The 24,084-nt window shown below is 42.1% G+C and overlaps 1 protein-coding gene across 4 annotated transcripts in view; it reads right to left on the bottom strand.

Moving 5' to 3' along the window:
* The window catches only part of LOC109922634 (cell surface glycoprotein MUC18), a 166,501-nt gene that overhangs the window by 20,899 nt on the left and 121,518 nt on the right, over positions 1–24,084 (bottom strand). For all 4 annotated transcript variants that reach the window (XM_020522691.2, XM_020522679.2, XM_020522685.2 and 1 more), the window contains 5 exons: positions 23,385–23,506; positions 8,706–8,862; positions 5,732–5,856; positions 4,615–4,750; positions 461–585 (listed from right to left, as the gene is read on the bottom strand). In XM_020522691.2, the coding sequence (XP_020378280.1) occupies positions 461–585; positions 4,615–4,750; positions 5,732–5,856; positions 8,706–8,862; positions 23,385–23,506 (665 nt within the window). The remainder of the gene's footprint in view (positions 1–460; positions 586–4,614; positions 4,751–5,731; positions 5,857–8,705; positions 8,863–23,384; positions 23,507–24,084) is intronic.

Raw genomic sequence — 24,084 nt, forward strand, 5'->3', positions numbered from 1 at the left:
TCCATTTTCTGAAGAAGGGTCCAGACCCGAAACGTCAGCTTTCCTGCTCCTCTGATGCTGCTTGGCCTGCTGTGTTCATCCAGCTCTACACCTTGTTATTACAGGGAACATTGCCTGACATTGAACCACAAGGTGAACTCTACATCTGTTACGGACACTGCTGTTCTGGCCAATAGAGAACAAAGTAGAAAAGAGGCAATCCCTGCCCTAAGATCCAAAAACAAACTGTACAGATCAGAGTTAAACCCTTATACGACATGCAATGTGGTTATGTTTGTTTAAGTTGTGTGCTGTCTGTATCTGAAATGCAGCAATATTTCAAAATGGGAGATTAATCTATTCTCTGTCACTCATAATTTTGTATGTATTTTTTGATGTCTCTTCACAATTGTTTCAGTCCTCCATGCTATTCTTATCAACTGTGCTGCAAAGGATCATGTACTGCATGCTATTCACATACCTGTGCCTCCTTTCCAATGCTACATGTAATGTTTGGTGTTGGATAGCCTTTGAAAATACAAGTCAAGTTGACATAATGTTGACCTTCGTGTAATATCTTCTCTGTACAGTTGACTTTAGGTGGTCCTGCAGGAAGGAAAACAGGAGTTCAATTCTAGGGTCCTACACCAACAGACGTTTCTTTATTTAGCTGGATATTTATTCTGCAAGTCTTTCCTGAAGGTACTCCCTGTTGCTGGCATACACATCCTTAGTTACAGGCACCCCTTAGTATCTTCACATCTTGACTGTTCAATATTTGTAAGTCTAACATTTGTGGAAAACAGCTGGACCAAAGTCATCACAATCAAATTGCATCTGGTCCATAGCTGCAGACATTTACAAACCTCTAGCATAACACTGTACCACAAGATACATTTGAAGTACAGAATGATTCCAGTTGATGTTACAAGTCAGATTCCGGAATGAAATCTGGACCAATGGATCATATTTTGTTTCTTCAAATTTAACATGGCTGTCTTTCACTAAAACACAAGCAAGCAAGGCTTCAGACTTGGTCTTACTAATAAAACAGAAGTTTTTAATAAAAGAAAACAAACCAAGCTATCTACATATAACAGTCTGAAAGATTTCAGAAAAGATGGCAAAATAAAATCCAATCTATTCAACAATATCACTTTAGAGGTGATCAAAACTGAAAGAAACTTCTTCCCCATCAAATCTGAAGGTTTGATTAACTGCTTCTTCTTGGTTCTGGCCCGGAGCAGTGAGGCCTTTTACCTTCATGACTCACACACTGAGAACTTAGACTTTTTCAGCCTTTTAATAATCTGCAAAGTTCTAACCAAATATCCCTGGTCTGGAAATTTCACAAACTACACTCTTTTGCTGTGGCAACTTATTTCCTGAAATAGTAGGAAATGCCGATGCTGGAGAATCTGAGATAACATGGTGTAGAGCTGAATGAACACAGCAGGCCAAGCAGCATCAGAGGAGCAGGAAAGCTGACGTTTCGGGTCTAGACCCTTTTTCTGCTTGGCCTGCTGTGTTCATCCAGCTCCAGACCGTGTTAACTTATTTCCTGGTTGCTCTGAACAATCCTTTTTTTAAAGGGAAGGCTTCACTTGCATCTGACTTCAGTTAGATCCCCTATGAAAAACTTTCCGATCTCAGGATTTTCCTAAGGTGAAATCAATCATTAATTATTCTAAACCAAAAGCAGGCTAATGTGTTTCAATATTTCCCTTTTCTGTCATAACCCCCCACAATACAAATGAACTTTCTTTAATACGGCAGAAGTGGCAGACAAGTAAAAAGAGGTTAGGGTAAAAACAGATGGTTGGGATGTACCGGAAAGACCGACTATTCTTATTGTGGATTAGCAGCCTGCTTCAGATGACTTACATCCCAGTTTGCTTAAGGAAATGGGAGTGGAGACAGTAGAAGGTCTGCCATAAGCTTTCAATCTTCCCTAAAAACAACAGAGGTCCAAGAGGATTGGAGCACGGTAAACATGATACCTTTATTCATGAAAGCGTGTAAAGTCAGTCCTAGCAACCACAGCTGGAGTTAGTTCAAAATTTGTGCATAAAATCTTAGAATCAGTAATCAGGGAAAACAATTAATATGTACTTAGAAAGGTTTGAGTTAATGATGGAGAGCTAGCATAGATTTGCAAAAGACAAACTGTGTTTGACTATTCTAATTTAATATTTTAAAGTAACAGTAATGTTAAAAGGAAAGCCTTGATTCTTGTTTATATAAATTTGAAGAAAATGTTTGAAAGACGACCAATAAAACTCTTCTTTGCAAAATTGAAATTCATAGAATACACTACAGAAACGCGGTATAAATGGAGCACCCTTGTTCCTGCCCAGGGCGGCATGGTGACTCAGTGGTTAGCACTGCTGACTCACAGCACCAGGGACCCAGGTTCAATTCTACCCTCGGGCAACTGTCTGTGTGGAGTTTGCACATTCTCCCCGTGTCTGCGTGGGTTTCCTCCGGGTGCTCTGGTTTCCACCCACAGTCCAAAGATATGCAGGTTAGGTGGATTGGCCATGCTAAATTGCCCATAGTGTTCAGGGATGTGTATCTTAGGTGGGTTAGAGGGGGATGGGTCTGGGTGGGTTGCTCTAAGGGTCAGTGTGGACTTGTTGGGCTGAAGGGCCTGTTTCCACACTGTGGGGATTCTGTAGAATACGCAGGCCAGTTAGGGTTAACTTAGATAAATATCTGCCATAAGAGCAGAAATGTGTTATGGTAAAATGGCCATGTTTCAGAATGGAGGATAGTAAACAATGCTTTGACAATTGATTTTTTGATATATGACTTGGATATTGGAATGTAAAGTAAAATTTCCAAAGGTGCTAATGAACCTAATTTGGAGGAATGATATACAGTAAGAAATATGCTATTCAACTGCAACAGGACATAGCAGGATGGGTAGACAAATGACAGACAGAACTTAACACTAGGAAATGTTAGGTGAGCCATTTTGGTAGAAACAGATATAATCATCGAGATCAGTAGGAAGGACAATATTGACTTGTTGGTACAATTCCATATTATGTGCAGGAACAGAGGAATCTGGGGTTGCATGCACATAAATCATTGAGGTAATCGCAGAGCATATGGGATTTTGGGATTCTTAAATTGAGGTGTTAAGGATGCAAGTGGGGAAGTTATGCTGAACCTGTATAAAGCCTGGGTTATGCTACAACAGTCTTGCATCCAGTTCTGGTCATTAGACCTTAGGAAAATTGTGAAGCACCTTGAAAAGGGGCTGAGATGATATACCAGAGACGATGGATTTCAGTTTCAAGATTGCAATGGAGAAACTGCATTTTCATCCTTCGAACAAATAACATTGAAAAAAACTGATAGCGTTGTTCAAGATTATAACAGATTTAGATAGGAATACATACACATTAAAAAATTCTGATTAGGTAGTGGGAACACAAGGGAATACAAACTTCAGGTTTTGGGTAAGAAACAAGGAGAATGTGAGGAAGAACATTTTTCTGAAATGCAATGAGTAGTAATGACCTGGAACTTCTTGTATACAAAAGTGATGGAAGTAGTAATGTTGAATGATTTATACTGGACATTGGATGGATGCTTGACGGAAATAAACTTACAGGGCTAAAGGGATAAAGCAGGGAAGAGGAACTGAGTGGATTTTTCTACAGAGAGCTAGCAGGGACTTGATGAGTTAAATGGCCTCTCTTCACCTCGTGCCATTATAATCCTGAACAGTTTAGGATATATCAGTGTTTCTGAGAGGGGTTTGGGATAAATCAGTGTTATAGTGTGAGGGTGGGCTTTATCAATGTTAGACTGAGCAATGTGGGGTACATCAGAGTATTACTGTGAGGGTTAGGAGGACAGGTAGGAGGAGACATTCCAGTCAGTGATGTGGACCCTCAGATTTTTACAGTTTGACTGTGGGATGTATCAGGGTGTTATATACAATTTGTGGAGTATATTAAAGTGTTGTATTGAGCATATCAGTTGTTAAAGTCAAGAGTGGTGAATCTGCGCAGGCATCAGGTTATAAATACATCAGGTGTGTACAGTCCTGTACACAGTTTTGCTCTCCTTATGAAGAAAGGATATAAATGTGTTAGAAGTAGTTAAGAGAAGGTTCACTCAAATGATGGGTCTTATCTTTTGTGGAAAGAACGAACAGGCTGGACCTGTATCCAATGAGTTTAAAAGAATAAAGAGGTGATCTTATTATATGTACAAGACAGAAAAGATTGTGAAAGGCACTGACAGAGTGGATGCTGAAAGGACAGTACCCTTTGTGGAAAAGATGTGAACCAGGGGACACAGTTGAGAAAGGACTCTACTATTTAACGTGGAAATGAGAAGAATGTTTTTCTCTTAGAAGGTCATGATTCTTTGGAACTTTTCCCCAGAGAATGGTCAAGGCAGATTCATTGAATATTTTAGGGGAGAAGTAGATGGATTCTTCACTAACAAGGGAGTGAAGGTTATCAAGTTTAGGTCACAAGTAGATCAGCCATGATTTTATTGAATGGCAGAGCATGCTAGAGAGGCCAAATTACCTACCTCTGCCCCTAATTTGTATATATGTATGTAACAGTATACATGATGTGCCAAGTAATCTTACTGATTGGCTGTTCGTACCTTTGACTGTAACTCTGATGGACTTTTTTCGATGCAGACTTGGAACACCCCTGATTGTAACTTCACAGGTGTAGTTTCCAGAATCATCAGATGTGACCACAGGTAGTTGAAGAAGATTTGCAGAACTGACTATCTTCTAAAGGAACAATCAATCAATCAGGAGATGGTTAATAAACAGGTGGAGTGGTAAATTTCTCAAAAAGTATACTCCGTGCAAACTCAGGAACAGATTTCTCTTTCTCACTAATTCCAAGTCCCTTATTGAATTCAGAGAAAAACCTTTCTTTGGACTGGAGCCACATCTACCACAAGGGAAGTCTTTTGTATTCATTGGAGACCAACCATCTCACAAACACAGGAGTTCCACATGGCAGTGCTCCAGAACAAACAACCTCAGCAGTTTCATCAATAATTTTGGACAGAAGAACGGGTGTTTACTACAACCGTACAACGTTCAGTTCCAGTTGCAACTCATCAGATAATGAAGCAGGCTGAGATGACATAAAGCAAGGCTTGGACAGTATTCAGGTTTGGGCTAATAAGAAATGTGCACAGCACACACTTGAGGCAATGATCTTCTCTGATAAGAAAGCTTATATTTGTCTAGGGCCTTTTACATATAAAAACATCTCAAGGCACTTCATGGACATATTACAGAGCAAAATGACACCAGGCCAAATAAGGAGACACTATGTCAAATGACCGAAGACTTGTTAAAGATAAGAGGAGTAAAAGTATGGGAATATATAGGAATACTGACAATAATATATGCTTTAAGGTAACAGGGAAGGATACAAGTATGATGAAAACCAGGTAAATTTAGAAAAGCTGATTTTGAAAGGCTGATAGCAATGGGGAAAATAAATGACAACAATATTGGTAAACAGCAATGGGAAATTTTTAAAATGATGAAGCTTCCTCTACACAGTCCCCATCAAACATTCCAAGGGTGAATACACCAGCATAAAATTTCAGAATAATGGTATCCCTAAACTATTCCATCAAACACAGAGTCAGGAATTGGTACAGACACCTCAATTGTCCTATTAAATATTGCACAAAGAGGAAATTAATCCAAAGGCTCTTTCCAGCATCATTCTATGGGTCTTAATCCTACCTTGTGTTTTTTCCAAATCACAGATGTCTGTTGTGATCCCTCTGCGCTACAATAGATACTTTTATTTTTGTCACCCTCCTTAAAAATGTATGGTCCTTTTGGTTTCAGTGCAATCGGATCCAGATCTGTTAGAGAGGTGCAGAGAGGAACAAAAACTCAATTACTTGTTAACCCTATTTAACAGCCGTGCCCCTTAATCCTTACATTAAACTTGAAGCTGGCCTTTCAGCCCTTTCAAAGAAATAGAAATCTAGGAGCAGAAGTAGGCCATTTGGTCCTTCAAACCTGCTTCACCTTTCAGTATGATCATAGCTGATCCTTTATCTCAAGGCCATATTTCCACTTTCTCCCCATACAGCTTGATGCCTTTAAAATCTAAAAATAAAATCACCTCTCTCTTTCTTGAATATATTCAGTGATTTGGCCTCCACAGTGCTTTGTGGTAAAGATTTCTATGTTCACTACCCTGTGAGTGAAGACATTTTTCCTCATCTCAGGCCTAAATGGTCTACCCATACCCTGAGGCTGCTCCCCTGGTTCTAGATTCCTCAACCCCAGGAATAACATTTACCCTACATCTAGCCCACCTAGCCTTGTTACATTATTTAATGTTTCAATAAGATCCCCTCTTATCCTTCTAAACTCTAGTGAAAACAGGCCCAGTTGATCCAATCTCTCCTCATTGCACAGTCCTGCCATCCCGGTATCAGCCTAGTGAACCTCTGTTGCTCTTGCTCCTACGGTAAGGATATCCTTTCTTAGGTAGGGAGACCAAAACTGCATGCAGTACTCCAGGTCTTCTCTCTTCAAGGCCCTGCATAACTGCAGTCAGATGTCTCTACTTCAGAAATCAAATTGCTGCACCTGTCTGTCTACTTTAATTGACTGGAGTACAAGGGCACCCAGATCCCTTTGAACATCCCTAATCAGCATTCCTAACAGCACCTTGGGTGTCTTTACACCGCGAGGACTATAACAGTTTAAAAAGGCAGCTTGTCACCACCTTGTCTAGGGCAATTAGAGATGGACAATAAATGTTGGTCTTGACAGTGGTGTGATCAACAAAAAAACAAGTATTTTGGAAGGACAAACATGAAAGCAGAATACAGGGTTAACGGAAAGATTCTCGGCAGTGTGGAGGAGCAGAGGGATCTTGGGGTTCATGTCCACAGTTCCCTGAGAGCTGCCACCCAGGTGGATAGAGTTGTTAAGAAGGCGTATGGTGTGTTAACTTTCATTAATAGGAGGGATTGAGTTCAAGAGCCGTGAAGTTATGCTCCAGCTATACAAAAGCCTGGTTCGGCTACATCTGGAGTATTGTGTCCAGTTCTGGTCACCTCATTACAGGAAAGATGTGGAAGCGTTAGAAAAGGTGCAGAGGAGATTTACCAGGATGTTGCCTGGAATGGAGGGAAGGTCTTACGAGGAAAGGTTGAGAGAGCTAGGGCTTTTCTCTTTAGAACGACAAAGGATGAGAGGTGACTTGATAGAGGTGTACAAAATGATCAGAGGTAGAGATAGACAGCCAGAGACTTTTTCCTAGGGTGGAGGTAGCTTTTATGAGGGGACATAGTTTTAAATTGAAAGGAGGTAGATATCGGGGAGACGTCAGAGGTAGGTTCTTTACTCAGAGAGTGGTAGGGGCGTGGAATGCATTGCCGGAGAGGGTAGTGGAGTCGGCCTCATTAGGGACATTTAAGCGGCTATTAGATAGGCATATGGATGATAGTATAAGGTAGCAGTGGAGGTTAGATAGACCCTAGATTTAGGCTAAAAGTTCGGCACAACATCGTGGGCCGAAGGGCCTGTACTGTGCTGTACTGTTCTATGTTCTATGTATGCAATGCCTGATAATTCACTAAATTAACACATCTTCCAGAGTGGCACTTAGAGACAGCAGCAATGAGCAGATTAGGCTTTAGGTTTGCTGCACCATTCAATAAGATCATGGCTCATCCGATGGTGGTATCAACTCCACCTTTTTGTCTGCTACCTGTATCCCATTACTCCCCTGTCAATCAGACATATACTCAGCGGTGCCTTGAATAAATTCAATGATGCAGACTCCACTACTTTTGAGAGAACAGAATTCCACAGACTAATGATCCACTGATAGACGAAAATTTTGCTTGTCTCCATCTTTAAAAAAAAGACCTCATATTCTTAAACTGTGCCCTCTAGTTCTATTCACTATGTGCCCAGTATCCACCGCATCATCGAATCATACAGTAGAGAAAAGGCCCTTCAATCCATTGAGTCTGTGCTGTCAAAAATACACTAGCCCCACTCGCCTGCACTAGGCCCGTAGCCTTGAATGTTATGACACATCATGGGTCTATCTATAGCACATTGATTGCAGTAGTTCAAGAAGGCAGCTCATCTTTGCTTTCTCAAGGGCAATTGGGGATGAGCAATAAATGCTGGTCCAACCAGCAATGCCCATGTTCCTCCAATGAATAAAAGTAGTCTAGAATTCCCCATTTTCTCTCCACCTTTTTTTAAACAGTGGGGTTACATTTGCTTCTATCCATTGGAACTGTTGCAGAGCCTACAGAATCTTGAAAGATGACCACCAATGCATCCACTATTTCTATGGCAACTTCTTTAACTACTCTTGGAAGATCATCTGCTGCATGGTTTGGAGTTCTGAAGTGTGAAGAAAGATTATTTTTCTGGAGACTAAAATATTTAAATTGCTCTGGGTTTTCCCGGTGGTGGGAAAAGACCAAGAGCCCTGCTGAGGTTGTCCCTAAAATATTGCCCTCGTAAATCTAGAATGCAACATACTTAACAATTGGGACAGATACCCTTTCCATCTTCTAATGATTGATCCCATTAAGATCCTTATTCTTACAGATACGCAAAGAATCACCACTAACACCTGCCTATCATAAGGAAGCTGACATTTGTAGAGTTCGACACCAGTCATGAGTTTTTAGGAGAGGAAGAGGAAGTAGAGAAAACAAATACGTACAATTGATTGTTATTGTCTTGTTTGCATTAAAATCCGTGTCATCTGCATCAAAGTCCAGCACTCTACAGCCATAAACACCACTCTCATTTCGTTTCACTCCAACAAGTTCAAAGGTGTTGCCAGTGCCACTTCCAAGGATCTCCTCTTCTTGTCCATCCTGGCCATTAGAAAGGAAGCACAATATTGTTGCAAAGATTATTTCCTTTTGACTAATCTCAGATTGCTCAGGAAGTAACGTATTGGAATATTTTTGCCCAGCAGGTACAGATATTGTCAAGAGTGTTAAATATACACATGTCTACGTGCTCTTTAACATCAAGAATAAATAAGCTAGTAATACGTCACCTAAGGAAGGCACAGACATTTACATCCTGTGCCTATATCATGACAATCTACACAGGCTCCCATTTTCTGAAACTGTATTGAATGAACTTATGAACTTAACAATACACAAAGTTCCAGTTAGCTTTAATGTCACCATGTTTGTTTCCTTATTAGGTAGTGTTGCCATGGGATCTCCTCTAGACCCATATTTTGCAAATGAGTAATGTTGGTATGATTCCAGCAAATGTTATAAGTGGACAAGTCAGATAAAGCCACGGAGTCATTCAGCACGAAAACAGACCTTTCAGCCCAACTCGTGCCAACCAGGTATCCTAAACTGAACTAGCCCCTTTTTCCTGTGTTTTGCCCCATCCCTCTAAACCCTTCCTATCCATCTACCTGTCCAAATATCTGTTAAATGTTGTAACTGTATTCGCCTCTACCACTTCCTTTGGCAGCTTGTTCCAAATATGCAGTACCCTCTGTGTGAAAAAGTTGACCCTCAGGTCCATTTTAAATCTTTCCCCTTTCACCTTCAAACTGTACCCTCCAGTTTTGGACTCCCCTGCCCTGGGGAAAAGACCTTGCTGAAACCTGGCTTGATGGATCAGATTTTGATTTTTTTTTGTTTTAATGAGGTACACTGAAACACAAACACACAATAGATTCAGAAGCTTATTATGCAAAAGAAATAGTCATTACAGGCTTTTAACCAAACACTTCTGGTCTGGAACTTTACAACTGAAGAGCTAACCAAGTTCTTAACAGTTATAAACAATCTACCTTTCTCAGAAGAAATTGTTTTATACATCCATCTTCAGTCAAAACTTCTGCAAAAATGAATCCCAAATTGAAGCCCAAAACATTTCTTTTCAATCTATGGATGTTTTCCTTAAACAAAATAAAATAATCAATCTCTGATTTTCTAATCTAAAAGTCTAATTCACAACTGTTTACTTTGTTCACTGGTAAAATCTTTCACAATCTAAATAAATTCTTAATAGCCTCTAAGAACCATCTGTCTCAGACTGTTTTTAAAATAAATCACCATGGCTGCAGAAATACTTCCAAATCAATCATTATGCTCCTTCAAACATACTGCTCAAACTCATTTGTCTCTAATTAGAAAAACCCTCTAAAATAAATGATATTAAAATATACTTAAATCACACACCTTAAATCAGAATGTGTTATATTAATTTCAATGCTGCGTGATGCCAGGGATGTTGGTCTATATGTTCCGGTGATTAAAAGATCATATCGAATGTCCCGTCAGCTATCCATAATAGGCAGCATATTAACCAAAGTTAATCAGCCTGTGCTTACAAAACCCAAAACAAAGGGGAAACAAGAAAGAAAGGAGAACACGCCCCCATCTACATCAATGGAACTGAGTTTGGAGAGAGTGAAGAGCATCAAGTTCCTCGGAGTGATGGTAACCGACGACCTGTCCTGGACTTCCCACGTAGATGCAACAGTCAACGCCTCTTCCTCCTCAGGCGGCTCAGGAAATTTGGTATGTCCATAAGGTCCCTCACCAACTTCTACAGATGCCTCATTGAAAGCACACTGTCTGGGTGCATAACGGCCTGGTATGCCAACTGCTTTGTCAAAGCCCATAAGAAACTACAGAAAGTGATGTGCATAGCCCAGACCATCATGGAAGACAACCTTCGGTCCATGGACTCTATTTATACAGCTCGCTGCCGCAGAAAGACGGCCAAAATCGTTAAAGACCCATCGCACCCGGATAATGATCTCCTACAACCTCTTCCGTCAGGCAGAAGGTACAGAAACCTAAACACACACACCAGCAGGTTCAGGAACAGCTTCTTCCTGGCCATTATCAGACTGTTGAATGGACTCTAGCCTCAAATAATGTAACCTGTATGCCTACAAGTCTTTTAGACCTGTGCATCCCTTGCTTGCTGTGACCTGCCTGTACCGCTCGTAAACAAAGCTTTTCACTGTATTTCGGTACATGTGACAATAAAATCAATTGATCAACCAATCATTAAAACATTTTCTCTGCCTTGAGGAGCATGGGAAATAGTGAGAAAGTTGGGGAAACATGCTAAAAATGAAAAAAAAAGATACTGAACATAAAGGGAAAATTGAAATCATTTTTCCTCTAAGGTTTTCAACAGCAAGTTCAGAATCTTCCAACCAAGTGGTAACTACCTTTGTCCTAACAATTGCACCTCATTATTTGCAAAATTTGCTTCATTTCTAGGCAGCTCCTAATTCTGCCCTCCTTTCCCAAGAGACTAGATGGCACCAATACCCGACATGAAAGTCAGAGCTGTTACCTGGTGGCAGCAGCTTGCCACTTGCTTCTTTCAAACAAACTATCTTCTTCCCAATATCCTGCACACTCCATGACATCGTTCTCTTCCCCTTTGGCCACGAAAGTGGATCTTGTCAAACCATCAGATCTTCCTCAAGGCTGCTTTCAGACCAACTCACACAGGACTTCAGCCTTCTTGAACCTCACTTTGGCTCTCACAATACTTATGTATAATTTTGCCAGATTGCTTTGTGCACAGGGAGCAATTTGCATCTCATGCACCTTCACAGGATGCATCTTATGGCCCTTAGCTTGTTTTCTTAGTGTTCGCTCACTTTGCACTTGCAGGGAGGCTGCCAGCCTCTGTGGCTTGCTCTGCTTTTTGTTGGACTTATGGCAGCAGCTTGTTACACTTCAAAGCATTGAACAGTTCAAGCAATGAACATGCTACCAGTTCAGCATCATGCTACATTAATGTAATACTTACAGGATGCGCCAGCAACCAAAGACACTGAATGTGCTTCAACCAAATGGCCATTTTAAAAGTCAGAGGGACTACAATCAGTCAGGGGCTACCACTTTAGTTAGTTAAGGGGCCTGGCTGATTCCAGGCCAGAAGATTGGTCACAATCAATCCTGCGGGTGCAACTGGGTCAGGGATTACAGATATATCAATGTAGGTGTGGTTGATATCTGTATGGATGAGCAAATATTGCTACAAGGAGACAAAAGGAAGGATGGAAGTGGTTGAAGAGGTGGACAGAACAGACTGAGTAAGAGATGATATGCCAGAGTCCGAGGACAGAATCTAGAATGAAGGAACAAGAAAGTGCAATCACATTGCTTGGTGTAACCTACAGGCAACAAACTCATGGGAGGATATAGTAGGAACTGCAGAGTTTATTTTTATTCATTCATGGGATAAGGGCATCGCTGGCTAGGTCAGCAATTATTGCCCATTCCTAATTGTCCAGAGGGCAGTTAGGATTCAACTATATTGCTGTGGGTCTGGAGTCACATGTAGGCCAGACCAGGTAAGGATGGCAGTTTCCTTCCCTAAAGGACATTAGTGAAACAGATGGGTTTTTCCAATAATCAATTCATCATTAAGACGCTTAATTCTATTTTTTTTAAACTGAATTCAAATGCCACCAACTGGCAGGGTGGGATTCAGTCTGGGTTCCCCAGAACATTACCTGGGTCTCTGGATTAACAGTCCAGCGATAATACCACTAGGCCATCGCTTACCCCCAAGTATGAACATATTTGCAAGGAAATTAAACATTCTGTGTTTACATGGTGAGTAGTACAAATTAGAGTCAAATTTCTGAAGTCTGAGGAAGGGTCACTTAACCTGAAACGTCAACTCGGATTTCTCTCCACAGATGCTGCTAGACCTGCTGAGCTTTTCCAGCAATTTCTATTTTTGTTTCTGATTTCCAGCATCCAAAGTTCTTTTGGTTTTTATTCAGTACAAATTAGGGATTCACCCATGTGGTGTAAGCTGAAAACGCACTTGGTTAGAGATGCAATGATATCTAATGTATGTTCCTGCAAATAAAAGTTTATAAGTCAATGAAAACTGGGGTCCTGTGTTCCACCCTTCACAGGCTCATGGCTCTGAGTTCTAACAAGGCATATTGGTTACCACACTCATTTTAGATGTTATTATTAAACAATCCCTTGGATTTCCTTACTTCCAGTCTAGATCTGTGGTTCCTGAGGTGACAAAACAGTTCAAGACTGAATCCACAACATTGCTACAGATGGGGCAGTGGAGGTCAGGGGGATGCTCAGGTTTTTGAAAACTCCTTTCACTGATTGTGCTTTACCTCTACTTGGGCCGACTGGTAGTGCCTGAAATGGTTAGCTCCTGTCTAGATGCTTCTTCTCCAGTTTGGATGGTCTTGGGTAAGAGATTTCCATGAGTTGGTGAGGGTGTTGGATTTTTCAGCGAGGCTTTGTGGATATTCATAAAGTATTTCCTGTGCCCTGCATGTAACTGCTTGTCATGATGAGGCTCAGATAAGACAGCTTGCCTTGGAAGTCTTGTGTCAGGTTTGAAGGCAATGTGACCCATCGAACATAGCTAATTAGCCACACCCAGTGCCCTGGTGCTTGGAATGTTGGCCTGAAGGAAGACACTATAGTGGAGTGCTTATCCTGGCAATGAATTTTCAGGACTTATGAAGGCATTGCTGGTGACATTTCTCTAGGGATTTGAGGTGTCAAATAGTGGCAGATGTTTGGACCTCTGTTCCACAAATGGCAGTGGATGCTGGATTAGTTGATAATTTTAAATTTGAAATAGATAAATTTCATTAAACAAAGCTATTAAGGGCTATGGGCCAAAGGCAGGTATATGGAGTTAGCCCACAGACCAGCCATGATCTCAGTGAATGGTGGAACAGGCTGAAGGGGCTGAACATTTCTATGCTCCCATTTGTCTGCTGTATGGTTGTGCATATTTCTGATACATTCAGGTTAGCAGATGTGTCCAGTGGGAAGCCCTGTAGACCAAGAGATTAGTGCCAGGTTTGAGGTCTTCAAACACTCTGTTCCTCAGAAGGCTAAAGGCTGCACTGGCACACTGGAGGCAACATTGAGTTTCATTGTTGATGCCTGTCCTCAGTGAGAGAAGGTTGCCAAGGTACGTGAGAAGATTCACACTGTTCAATGGCTCACTGTGTGTCTTAATAGTCAGCAGCATCTGGTGTGTGTGTGGTAATGGTGGGGGAGGGGAGAGGGAAGTTTTGTACAAAGGACCATTTCAGCTTTGGAGCTTGGCTTTGAGTATGTGTACATTCACAGCATCTGTGCCCTGTAGTTCACTGGTGGAGGTTTTCATTGGAATCAGGGAGGATTGCAAAGGGCTGGAAAAGGACAGGAAGCTGCTTAAGAAGGGACGGAGGTAGAAGGTGGGAAATTATAGACCAGTTAGCCTGACCTCAATCATTGGTAATATTTTAGAGTCCATTGTTAAGGATGAGATTGCAGAGTACTTGGAAGTACATGGTAAAATAGGGCTGAGTCAGCATGGCTTTGTCAAGGAGAGGTCATGTCTGACAAATCTGTTTGAATTCTTGGAGCAGAACCACAAGAAAATTAGACAAAGGAGTGCCAATGGATGTGATTTATTCCAAAATCCAGAAGGTGTTGCACAGGAAGCTGCTAAATAAGATAAGAGCCCATGGTGTTAGGGGCAAGGTACTGGCATGGATAGAGGATTGGTTGATTAGCACAAAGCAATGGTAGCTGGTGACTAGTAGAGTTTTGTAAGGATCAGTTTTGCAGCCACAACAATTCACATTAATGTATAATGATCTGGACGAAGGAACTGAGGGCATTGTTACTAAGTCTGTAGATGACAAAGCTCAGTGGAGGTAGTATTTAGGAGGCTGCAGAGGGACTTTGACAGGCTAATGGAGTGGGCAAAGAAATGGCATTTGGTGTGGCAAACTGCGAGGAAAATGGGGAAAAACTTCAGTAATCTGAAGCACGAAGGGATTTAGGGGTCCTAGTTCAGGATTACGGTTAAGGTTAACATGCAGATTCAGTTGACTGATAGGGCGTAAATGCAGTGTTAGCATTAATTTTGAGGCGGCTAGAATATAAGGGCAGGGATACATTGCTAAGGCTGTATAAGGCTTTGGTCAGATCACATTTGGAATATTGTGAGCAGTTTTGGCCCGCCATGTCTAAGGAAGGATGTGCTGGCTTGTCATATGAGGAGTGGTCAAGGACTCTGGGTCTGTACTAGATGGAATTTGGGAGGATGGGGGCAGGCTCATTGAAACTTACAGGATACTGAGAGGCCTGATAGAGCAGATCTGGTGAAGAAGTTTCCACAAGTAGGAGAAACCAGGACCCAAGGGCACAGCCTCAGAGTGAAGAGAGGAGCTTTTCTTCAGCCAGAAGGCGGTGAATCTGTGCAACACATATCCTTCTATGGCAATGGAGGCCAACTCATTGAGTTTCTTTAAGACAGAGATAGGTTCTTGATTAGTAAGTGGATTAAAGGTTATGGAGAGAAGGCAGGAGAATGGGGTTGAGAAACGTATCAGCCATAATCGAAAGGTGAAGCAGTCTTGATGGGCTGAATGGCCTAATTCTGCTCCTACATCTTACAGTTAAACATTCCTTGTAGTTTAACCCTTGAAGTTTAGATATCATTCTTGTAAACTTACGCTACTGCCTCCAAGGCCAATATATCCTACCGAAGGTGTGCTGCCCAGATCTGCTCACTGTGCTTCAACTGGGGCCTAACCCACTTGTATAACTGTAGCAACAAAAACAAAGTTGCTGGAAAAGCTCAGCAGGTCTGGCAGCATCTGTGAAGGAAAAAAACAGTTAACGTTTTGGGTCTGGTGACCCTTCCTCGGAACCGGACCTGAAACATTAACTCTTTTTTCTTTCACAGATGCTGCCAGACCTGCTGAGCATTTCCAGCAACTTTGCTTTTGTTCCTGATTTACAGTATCCGCAGTTTTTTCAGTTTTTATTTTGTATAACTGCAGCATAATTTCTGCATTCTTGTACTCTAAATATAAAGGCCAGCGTTCCATTAGTTTTCTTGATTATTTTCTGCATCTGTTTGTGACATTTTAAAGACGTATGCACATGAACTTGAAGTCTCTTTGGACATCTACTGTATTTAACTTCATATTGTCTAGAAATGACCATGATCTTGTTGAGGTTGGTTGGATTGCCGAGCTGGTTTGTTGTTCCGCAGACGTTTTGTTACCATGCTTGGTAACATCCTCAGTGCAGCCTCTGATGAAGCGTCGGTGTTTTCCCACCTGGTTTTTAAACTCTGGGGTCCATTGCGATGGATTGCCTCACTTCCGGGTTTCCTCTGTAGTGGAATGTATATGGGGTCGAGTTCAATGTATTTATTAATAGCATGCTTCATGGAGTGCCAGGCTTCTAGGAATTCTCGTGACTGTCTCTGCCTAGCCTGTCCCAGGATTTTGGTGGTGTTCCAGTCGAAGTGGTAGTTCTCCTTGTCCATGTGGATTGAGATGAGTGAGTATTGGTCGTGTCTTTTTGTAGCCAGTTGGTGTTCATGTACTCTTGTTGTTAGTTTCCTTCCTGTTTGTCTGATGTAGTGTTTCTCGCAGTCTCTGCAGAGGATCTTGTAGATGACATTGGTCCTGTCCATGGCGGGGAGTGGGTCTTTAGTTCGGGTGAGCACTTGTCGTAGGGTTGATGTGGGCTTGTGTGCCACTCTGATCCCCAGCGGTCGTAGAAGTCTTGTGGTGAGTTCGGACGTGTTCCTGATGTAGGGTAGTGTGATGAGTGTGTCGGGGCGTGTAGAATCTTTCTGATGCTGTTCCTGTAGGCATTTCCTGACCCAGTTCTTCAGATATCCATTATCCTTGAACACTTGGAAGAGGTATTCCTCCTCCTCTTGGCGTAGTTCCATGTTGCTGCAGTGTGTTGTTGCCCTTTTAAATAGTGTTCACACATAGCTTCGTTTGTGTGTGCTGGGATGGTTACTATTGAAGTTCATTACCTGGTCTGTGTGTGTGGCTTTTCAGTGTACTTTCGTTTGCAGTTCCCCATTTGTCTTGCGCTCTACCATGACGTCCAGGAATGGGAGTTGTTTGTTCTTCTCCTCCTCTCTGGTGAATTTTATTCCAGTGAGGGTATTGTTTACGAGTTTGTGTGTCTCTTCTAGTTTGGTCCGTTTAATGATGACAAAGGTGTCGTCTATGTAGCGTATCCATAGTTTAGGTTGGATTTGCGGAAGGGCAGTCCTTTCCAGTTTTTGCATCACTGCTTCTGCTATAAGTCCAGAGATAGGCGATCCCATGGGTGTCCCGTTGATTTGCTCGTATGTTTGGCTGTTGAAGGTGAAGTGGATGGTCAGGCATAGGTCCAGCAGTTTAAGTATGTTGTCCTTGAAGATGGTTTCAATGGGGTCATGTTCTTGTTCAAGTAGTGTTGTCATTGTTTCCCTTGCTAGTGGTATGTCTATTGATGTGAATAGGGCGGTGACATCAAACGATATCATGATCTCTTCGTCCTCTATGTTTATGTCTTTGATCGAGTTGAGGAATTCTTGGGCTGAGTGGATGGAGTGGCGTGATTTGTTGACTAGGTGCTCGAGTCTTCTTTGTAGTTCTCTGGCTAATCTGTGCGATGGAGTGCCTGGTAGGGAGACTATGGGTTTGAGGGGGACTTCCGGCTTATGCACTTTAGGGAGGCCGTAGAATCGGGGTATGTTTGTTCCTTCGGGTTTCATTCTTAAGAAGATCTGTCCTGTTTGTTTAAGTCTTTGTAGCGTGTATAGGATTTTGTTGCCTAGTTGTGGTGTCGGTTCTCTATTGTGGTTTCTGGCTTGCTGCAGTGTTCCAGCGAAGCTCAACGCAAGCTGGAGGAACAACACCTCATTTTCCACTTGGGGACCCCACAGCCCTCCGGACTCAAAATCAAATTCAATAATTTTAGGGCTTGAACTCTCCCATATCCCAGACCCCTACCCCACACACTAGGCCTTATTATCACAGCCTGCCATTACACACCACTTATTGTTAGTCACTAACAGTCCCCATTAACAGAGTTTAAAAACCAGGCAGGAAAACACACCGACGCTTCATCAGAGGCTGCACTGAGGATGTTACCAAGCACGGTAACGAAACGTCGGCGGAACAACAAACCAGCTCGGCAAGCCAACCAACCTCAACACCACAACCCGAGCTACAGATCTACTCCAAAACCTTAATGACCATGATCTATCCATTCTCAGTACAAAATGGATAACCTCATTTGCTTACGTTGAACTCCACCTGCCACAAATTTGCCCATTCATTAAGTCTGTCAATGTTGCTGTTGGACTCTATCCTGGACACACTCCACAAATTCACTTACCCTTCTGACAGGTGCTTGTCTGCCTCTCCCAAACTATGTTAAAGTTAGAATTCCCCAAACTTGAAGGGAAAATGAGATTGGTACATAAAAGGCTTCATTTATGGAAAACAACATGTAAAACATGAGTAATGCATCAAGCAAAATGTGTCAGAGTTCTTGAAGGAACTGGATCTGCATATAAAATCTTAAAGCGGATTTACTTTAAAAAGAAAACTCTTATTTAATCTGTTATTGGAGTATGGGCATAATGATAATACTCCCCTAATCCAAGTATAGCATACTGTTATACCAACTGCCCCTAAAAGAACAACATGACAGCTGAGAATTCCAATGATACATGATAGCAGTTAATTTTACGTTGCTGCTATGAGTGCACAGCCTATTGCGGAAAGTAGGGAAGTCATTCTGAAAGATAGGGAAATTGAGAACACATTTGAACCAGGGTCACTTCCCATAAATTGTCAGAGAGGAAAGTGGGCCACCTGCTATTAGAACTCAATTAAAGGGACAATAGGTTACACAGTAATTTGAATTATCTGGAGAGTCTAATAAAGTGATATTTAAAGATATGTTTCATTTTTGTTAGAAGGACTAGAGTACTCAAAATCCCTCCATGCCAGGCTCTCCTGTCTGCATGGAACTGAAGCAACCTGCTGTGGAATCAACCCACCTCCATCACTGCCTTGGGTCTGCTGCTACATTATTGCCAATTAACAAAGACCCTGGGACTGTTACAACTTGCAACCCAGCAAACCGACAACAGAGGCAGGATTAGTTCCACGTCCAACATGAAAATCCAACGTATTTTATTAGTCAAATTGGACTTTCTTGTTGGTTCAGTGGTAATCGAAGCAGTCATGCAGTCCTGTGGAAATGCAGGTGGTTTATGTTTGAAAGTTAGATCTTAATAACAATATACTGTGTATTACCTACTGTATGATCAGGACTACTAAAATACACTGGGTAAATAAAGCAATTCCATTCTGGCAAACTGGCAAAGTGCAATAGGGGAAAATTGTTACAGGAAGTGTGCTACATGAAACAAGGACTATATTTAAGATAATAATTAAACTCCACTTATCCTACATTGCAGATGCTCAGATATCTCCTTCTATCTTCCCCTGGACCATGACTCGACCATGATGCATCAGGCCATTATATCAACTACAGTAAATGATATCTTTTCATCTGGTGACCTTCTCCCCACTGCCTCCAAGGTGATAGCGCCCCCAGCCCTGCACAGCTCACTTCTACCTTCTCCCAAAAATCCACAAACAGGACTGCCCGGGCAGATCCATTGTTTCAGCCTGCTCCTGCCCCACAGAACTTACCTCTTCCTATCTTGGACTCAGTCTTCTCTCCCTTGGTCCAGTCCCTGCCCATGGACATCTGTGATTCTTCTGACGCTTTACACCGGTTTCAAAATTTCCAGTTTGCAGGCTCCAGCCGCCTCCTCTTTACCATGGATGTGGAATCCCTTTACATGTCCATTCCCCACCAGGAGGGTTCTGGGGGTCTCCGCTTCTCCCCTTGGCTGAGCTCATCCTCACCCTCAACAATTTCTGTTTTAACTCCTCTCATTTTCTTCAGGTCACAGGGGTGGCCATGGGTACCTGCATAGGCCCTAGTTATGCCTGTCTCTTCGTGGGGTACGTGGAACATTCCTTGTTCCGGTCACCACCCACAATTCTTCCTCTGATACATCGATGATATCATTGGTGCTGCTTCCCTCTCTCGTCCGGATTTAGAAAAGTTCATCGATTTTGCTTCCAATTTCTACCGTGCCCTCATTTCCACCTGGTCTATTTCTGACTCCTCCCTTCCTTGACATCTGTTTCCATTTCTGGGGATAGACTGGCCACTAATATCCACTGTAAACCTACCGACTCCCACAGCTACCTGGACTATACATCCTCAGACCCTGCTTCCTGTAAAAATTCCATCCCATTCTCAGTTCCTCCAACTTCGTCATATATGTTCAGATGAGGCCAACTTCAACAAGGGACCCTCCGAAATGTCCACCTTCTTCCTCAACCGAGGATTCCCCAGCTCCGTTGTCAACAGGGCCCTCAACCGGGTCCAACCCATCTCCCGCACTTCTGCCCTCACCCCTTCTCTTCCCTCCCGCAACAGCGATAGGGTTCCCCTTGTCCTTACCCACCATCCCACCAGCATCCACATCCACGAGATCATCAGACACCATTTCCGTCACCTCCAGCAAGATGCCACCACCAGACACATATTCCCCTCCCTTTTCTGCCTTCCACAGAGACCATTCCTCCAGGTCACCCTGGTTCACTTCCTTCACCCCCAACACCCCCATGGCACCGTTCCCTGAAACTGGTGATGATGTAACACCTGCCCATTTACCTCCTCCCTCCCCACTATCCAAGGGCCCAAACATACCTTCCAGGTGAAGCAACACTTCACCTGCACTTCCCAGAATCTAGTCTACTGCATTCGCTGCTCGCAACGCAGACTCCTCTATATTGGGGAAATGAAGTGTAGGCTGGGTGACTGCTTCCCAGAACATCTACGTTCTGTCCCCATTAAAAACCCCTGAGCTTCCAGTTGCCTGTCACTTTAACACACCACCCTGTTTCCTGGCCAACATCTCTAGTCTCTGGCTTGCTGCAGTGTTCCACGAAGCACAACGCAAGCTGGAGGAACAACACCTCATTTTCCACTTGGGGACCCCACAGCCCTCCGGACTCAAAATTGAGTTCAATAATTTTAGGGCTTGAACTCTCCCATATTCCAGACCCCTACCCCACACACCAGGCCTTATTATCACAGCCTGCCATTACACACCACTTATTGTTAGTCACTAACAGTCCCCATTAACAGCTACTCACCCTCCCAGCGAAATCGTATCAACTCCTTTGTCTATCCAACTGTTCTTCACTCGCTTTGGGCTCTATCCCCACCTATCATTTACTCCTTACCCCTTCTCCCACCCTATCTTCTGCATATAAACCAACATTTTCCTAGCTACCATCAGTTTCTGAGGAAGCACTGGACCTGAAAGGTTAAATTTGATTTTTCTTCACAGATGCTGCCAGATCTGCTGAGCTTTTCCAACAACTTCCACTTATCTTTAGCTCCTGCATGTTTAACATTTAAGCTTGCATCTTGAAGGAGCTCATTTCCACTACATTGCCAGAATATTAAGTTTCTTCTGTAAGCACAAAATGAAAATGTTGGAGGAAAGTACAAACTTATGTAATGCACCCAGATTTGATGATTGGTAGGTACAATGCATGATCTAGTGACAGTATTTTGGCTGTTGTTAGCTTGCTAGGTTGTGAGATTTAGCAGTGACTGTATTTTAAAGATACAAATTCATACCTTGACTTAGATATTCTTCCAAGTACAATATTACAAAAATCTGAACAGCTTACGCTTAATTCTTATATTAGCTTCCAATAGCTAACGATAAAGATTGCAACATGGAGTGTAACAATATTATCCTGTATATGAATTGGTTGTTTGTCTTCTACAGGTGCAAATTTTCAATTTCTTTTATGAATGTCGTTGAAAAGACAAGATCAGACACAAAGTATTCAGCTGCTTTATTTCTGAATAGAGCAGCCACTTTGATTTCTTTACATTAATTTTGTTTAGGTTGCTTTCACACAATAAAACAAAATAATTAATAAATACTATCTAAAAAACTACATAATTTCTAATTACTCAATGTATTCTGGCATCTTTGCAGCCTTTGCTGTGTTGGCCTTACAGTCTTTATTGTAATATGTACAATACACCTAATCAACCACTCTTTACATGTTTCCCACTGATGCTCACACATAAAAGGCTCAGAAGTGTCTTGACACAACAGTGAGAAGTTAATTAACTTTTGAAACTAACATGTTACTCATTATTTCTAGTCTTTAGAATCTTTGGGGAAATGTTGTAAGGTCAGATGGAATGATTATCCATAACACAATATGGCTGCCATGCATGAGTGGATGTTGTCAGTGATGTCAAATGGCCATGACAGGACAGGCCAAAGGAAGTATCTACACACGTGCCAATGATGTCACACTGCTGAAGGAGGGTCTGGATGGGGTGGTGGCTGGGGGCCCAGCTAGAATGGGACAAAGACCAGAGATGGAGATGGAGGCCAGGTGTAGGAGTGAGGGGGTGGACAGCCATGGGAGAGGGGCAGAGTAGTACACATGCCAACCTCCTTTTTGGCTGAGAGTGATAGGGAAGGCTGGGTGATGATTGGGAGGCCACAGGAATGAGCGGGAAGCAGTTTGGACAAAAAACAAGTTATTTTATCCTGTTGTGCAGTCTACTTTATTTTAGATCCAGGCTCCACCGTCTTTAGTTAGGGAGCTGCTTCCTGTTGCTTTCTTTCTTCTCTTTGTACCACTGAGGAAACTCAGCCAAGATCAAATCCTCGATGTTTTAACCAGCTACTGTAATAGTTTGCTTTTAAAACGGTCAAATCACATGACACTTTAAAATCTTCAAAAATAATCTTTTTCCAAATTCTTTCTGCAGAATAATTTCCAAAACACAATTGGCACTTCAACTAGATTTGGTATGAACAGTAGACAGTTTGTGGGGAAGAGTGATCAGTGGTGAGATTAGAACAATTAAAATTTCCTACTTCTCATCGTTCTGCACCTTCCAAACAAGCGATCTCTACCATTTAGAAAGACAAAGGCAGCGGATGCAAGGGAACGCTAGCACTAGCAAGTTTCCCTATGAGCCACATGCTGTTCTCACTTTACTCTGTCAAAATACTGAACTCTTTTCTGAACAGCAGTTAGGAAAGACTGTAGCAGTTCAGGAATCTTCAACAGCAATAAATGTTGTCCTAGCCAGCAAAGATTATATACTGTGGTGGTATATATTTAAAAAACACAGCTAACTAATTCTGTAAGAAACTGTGGATATTAGGAAGGGTCAGAATTAAGCTTTGATGCATGACTTCTAAAAATTAACCACTGAAAATCAATATGTGGATTCACCAATGCATGGTAGAAGGCACTATTAGTAATAATATATTATATTCAATTCAGTTCTCAATATTAAGAAAGAAGAACAAAAAAATAAGTGGGCTGAGGGAGGAATTGTTTTTTTTGTTAAGATGGTCAAATTTCCCTGATGATCCCTCCAAACCGTAAATTTCTCGTTTAAAAAGCTAGATATGCAACACAGACACCAAAACAGCTCCTCACCTGCACTCTGTAAAAGGTGTATTCAACAGAAGATGAGCCATCGGAGTTGCACTCTAGGATCACATTATCTGTCTCTTTCAATACATTGGGCCGGTGCTGAAATTCCACATTTTCTGTTGGATCTGGTAGAGCAGCCAAAATAGAAAAATTGATATTGTGAAGTAAACTGAAGGACTTATCACTCACTGTTACTGACATTGCTGCTAAGCCTCATCATAAAGCAGTTAAAGAAATATCTTGCATATATCTTTACAATAATGACATTAAAAACAATACCTTCAAACACAGTGGGGGACCAAGGGGCTAATGACAATTGGGGAATAGGGAATAAGAAGTTTTGAGAAAGAACAAAATCTTAGAGAAATTTAGGAGAAACCAATACATTACCTGTACCTGAGGCCTACATCCTGGTGTTCTAAAACAGATGGCTGCAGATAGTAGATGCCTTGTTTGTAACCTTCCAATTAGGGTCTAGTACACCGCACAGTTTGGAAGATGAACATGTAATACCATAATTTAAGAAACACGTAACCAGGAAACCACATACAAACAGATTAGAGATAGTAGGAACTGCAGATGCTGGAGAATCTGAGATAACATGGTGTAGAGCTGGATGAACACAGCAGGCCAAGCAGCATCAGAGGAGCAGGAAGGCTGACGTTTCGGGCCTAGACCCTTCTTCTGAAGAAGGGTCTAGGCC

This window comes from Rhincodon typus, chromosome 32 (genome assembly GCF_021869965.1).
Source record: "Rhincodon typus isolate 14 chromosome 32, sRhiTyp1.1, whole genome shotgun sequence".
NCBI classification, from domain to species: Eukaryota; Metazoa; Chordata; class Chondrichthyes; order Orectolobiformes; family Rhincodontidae; genus Rhincodon; species Rhincodon typus.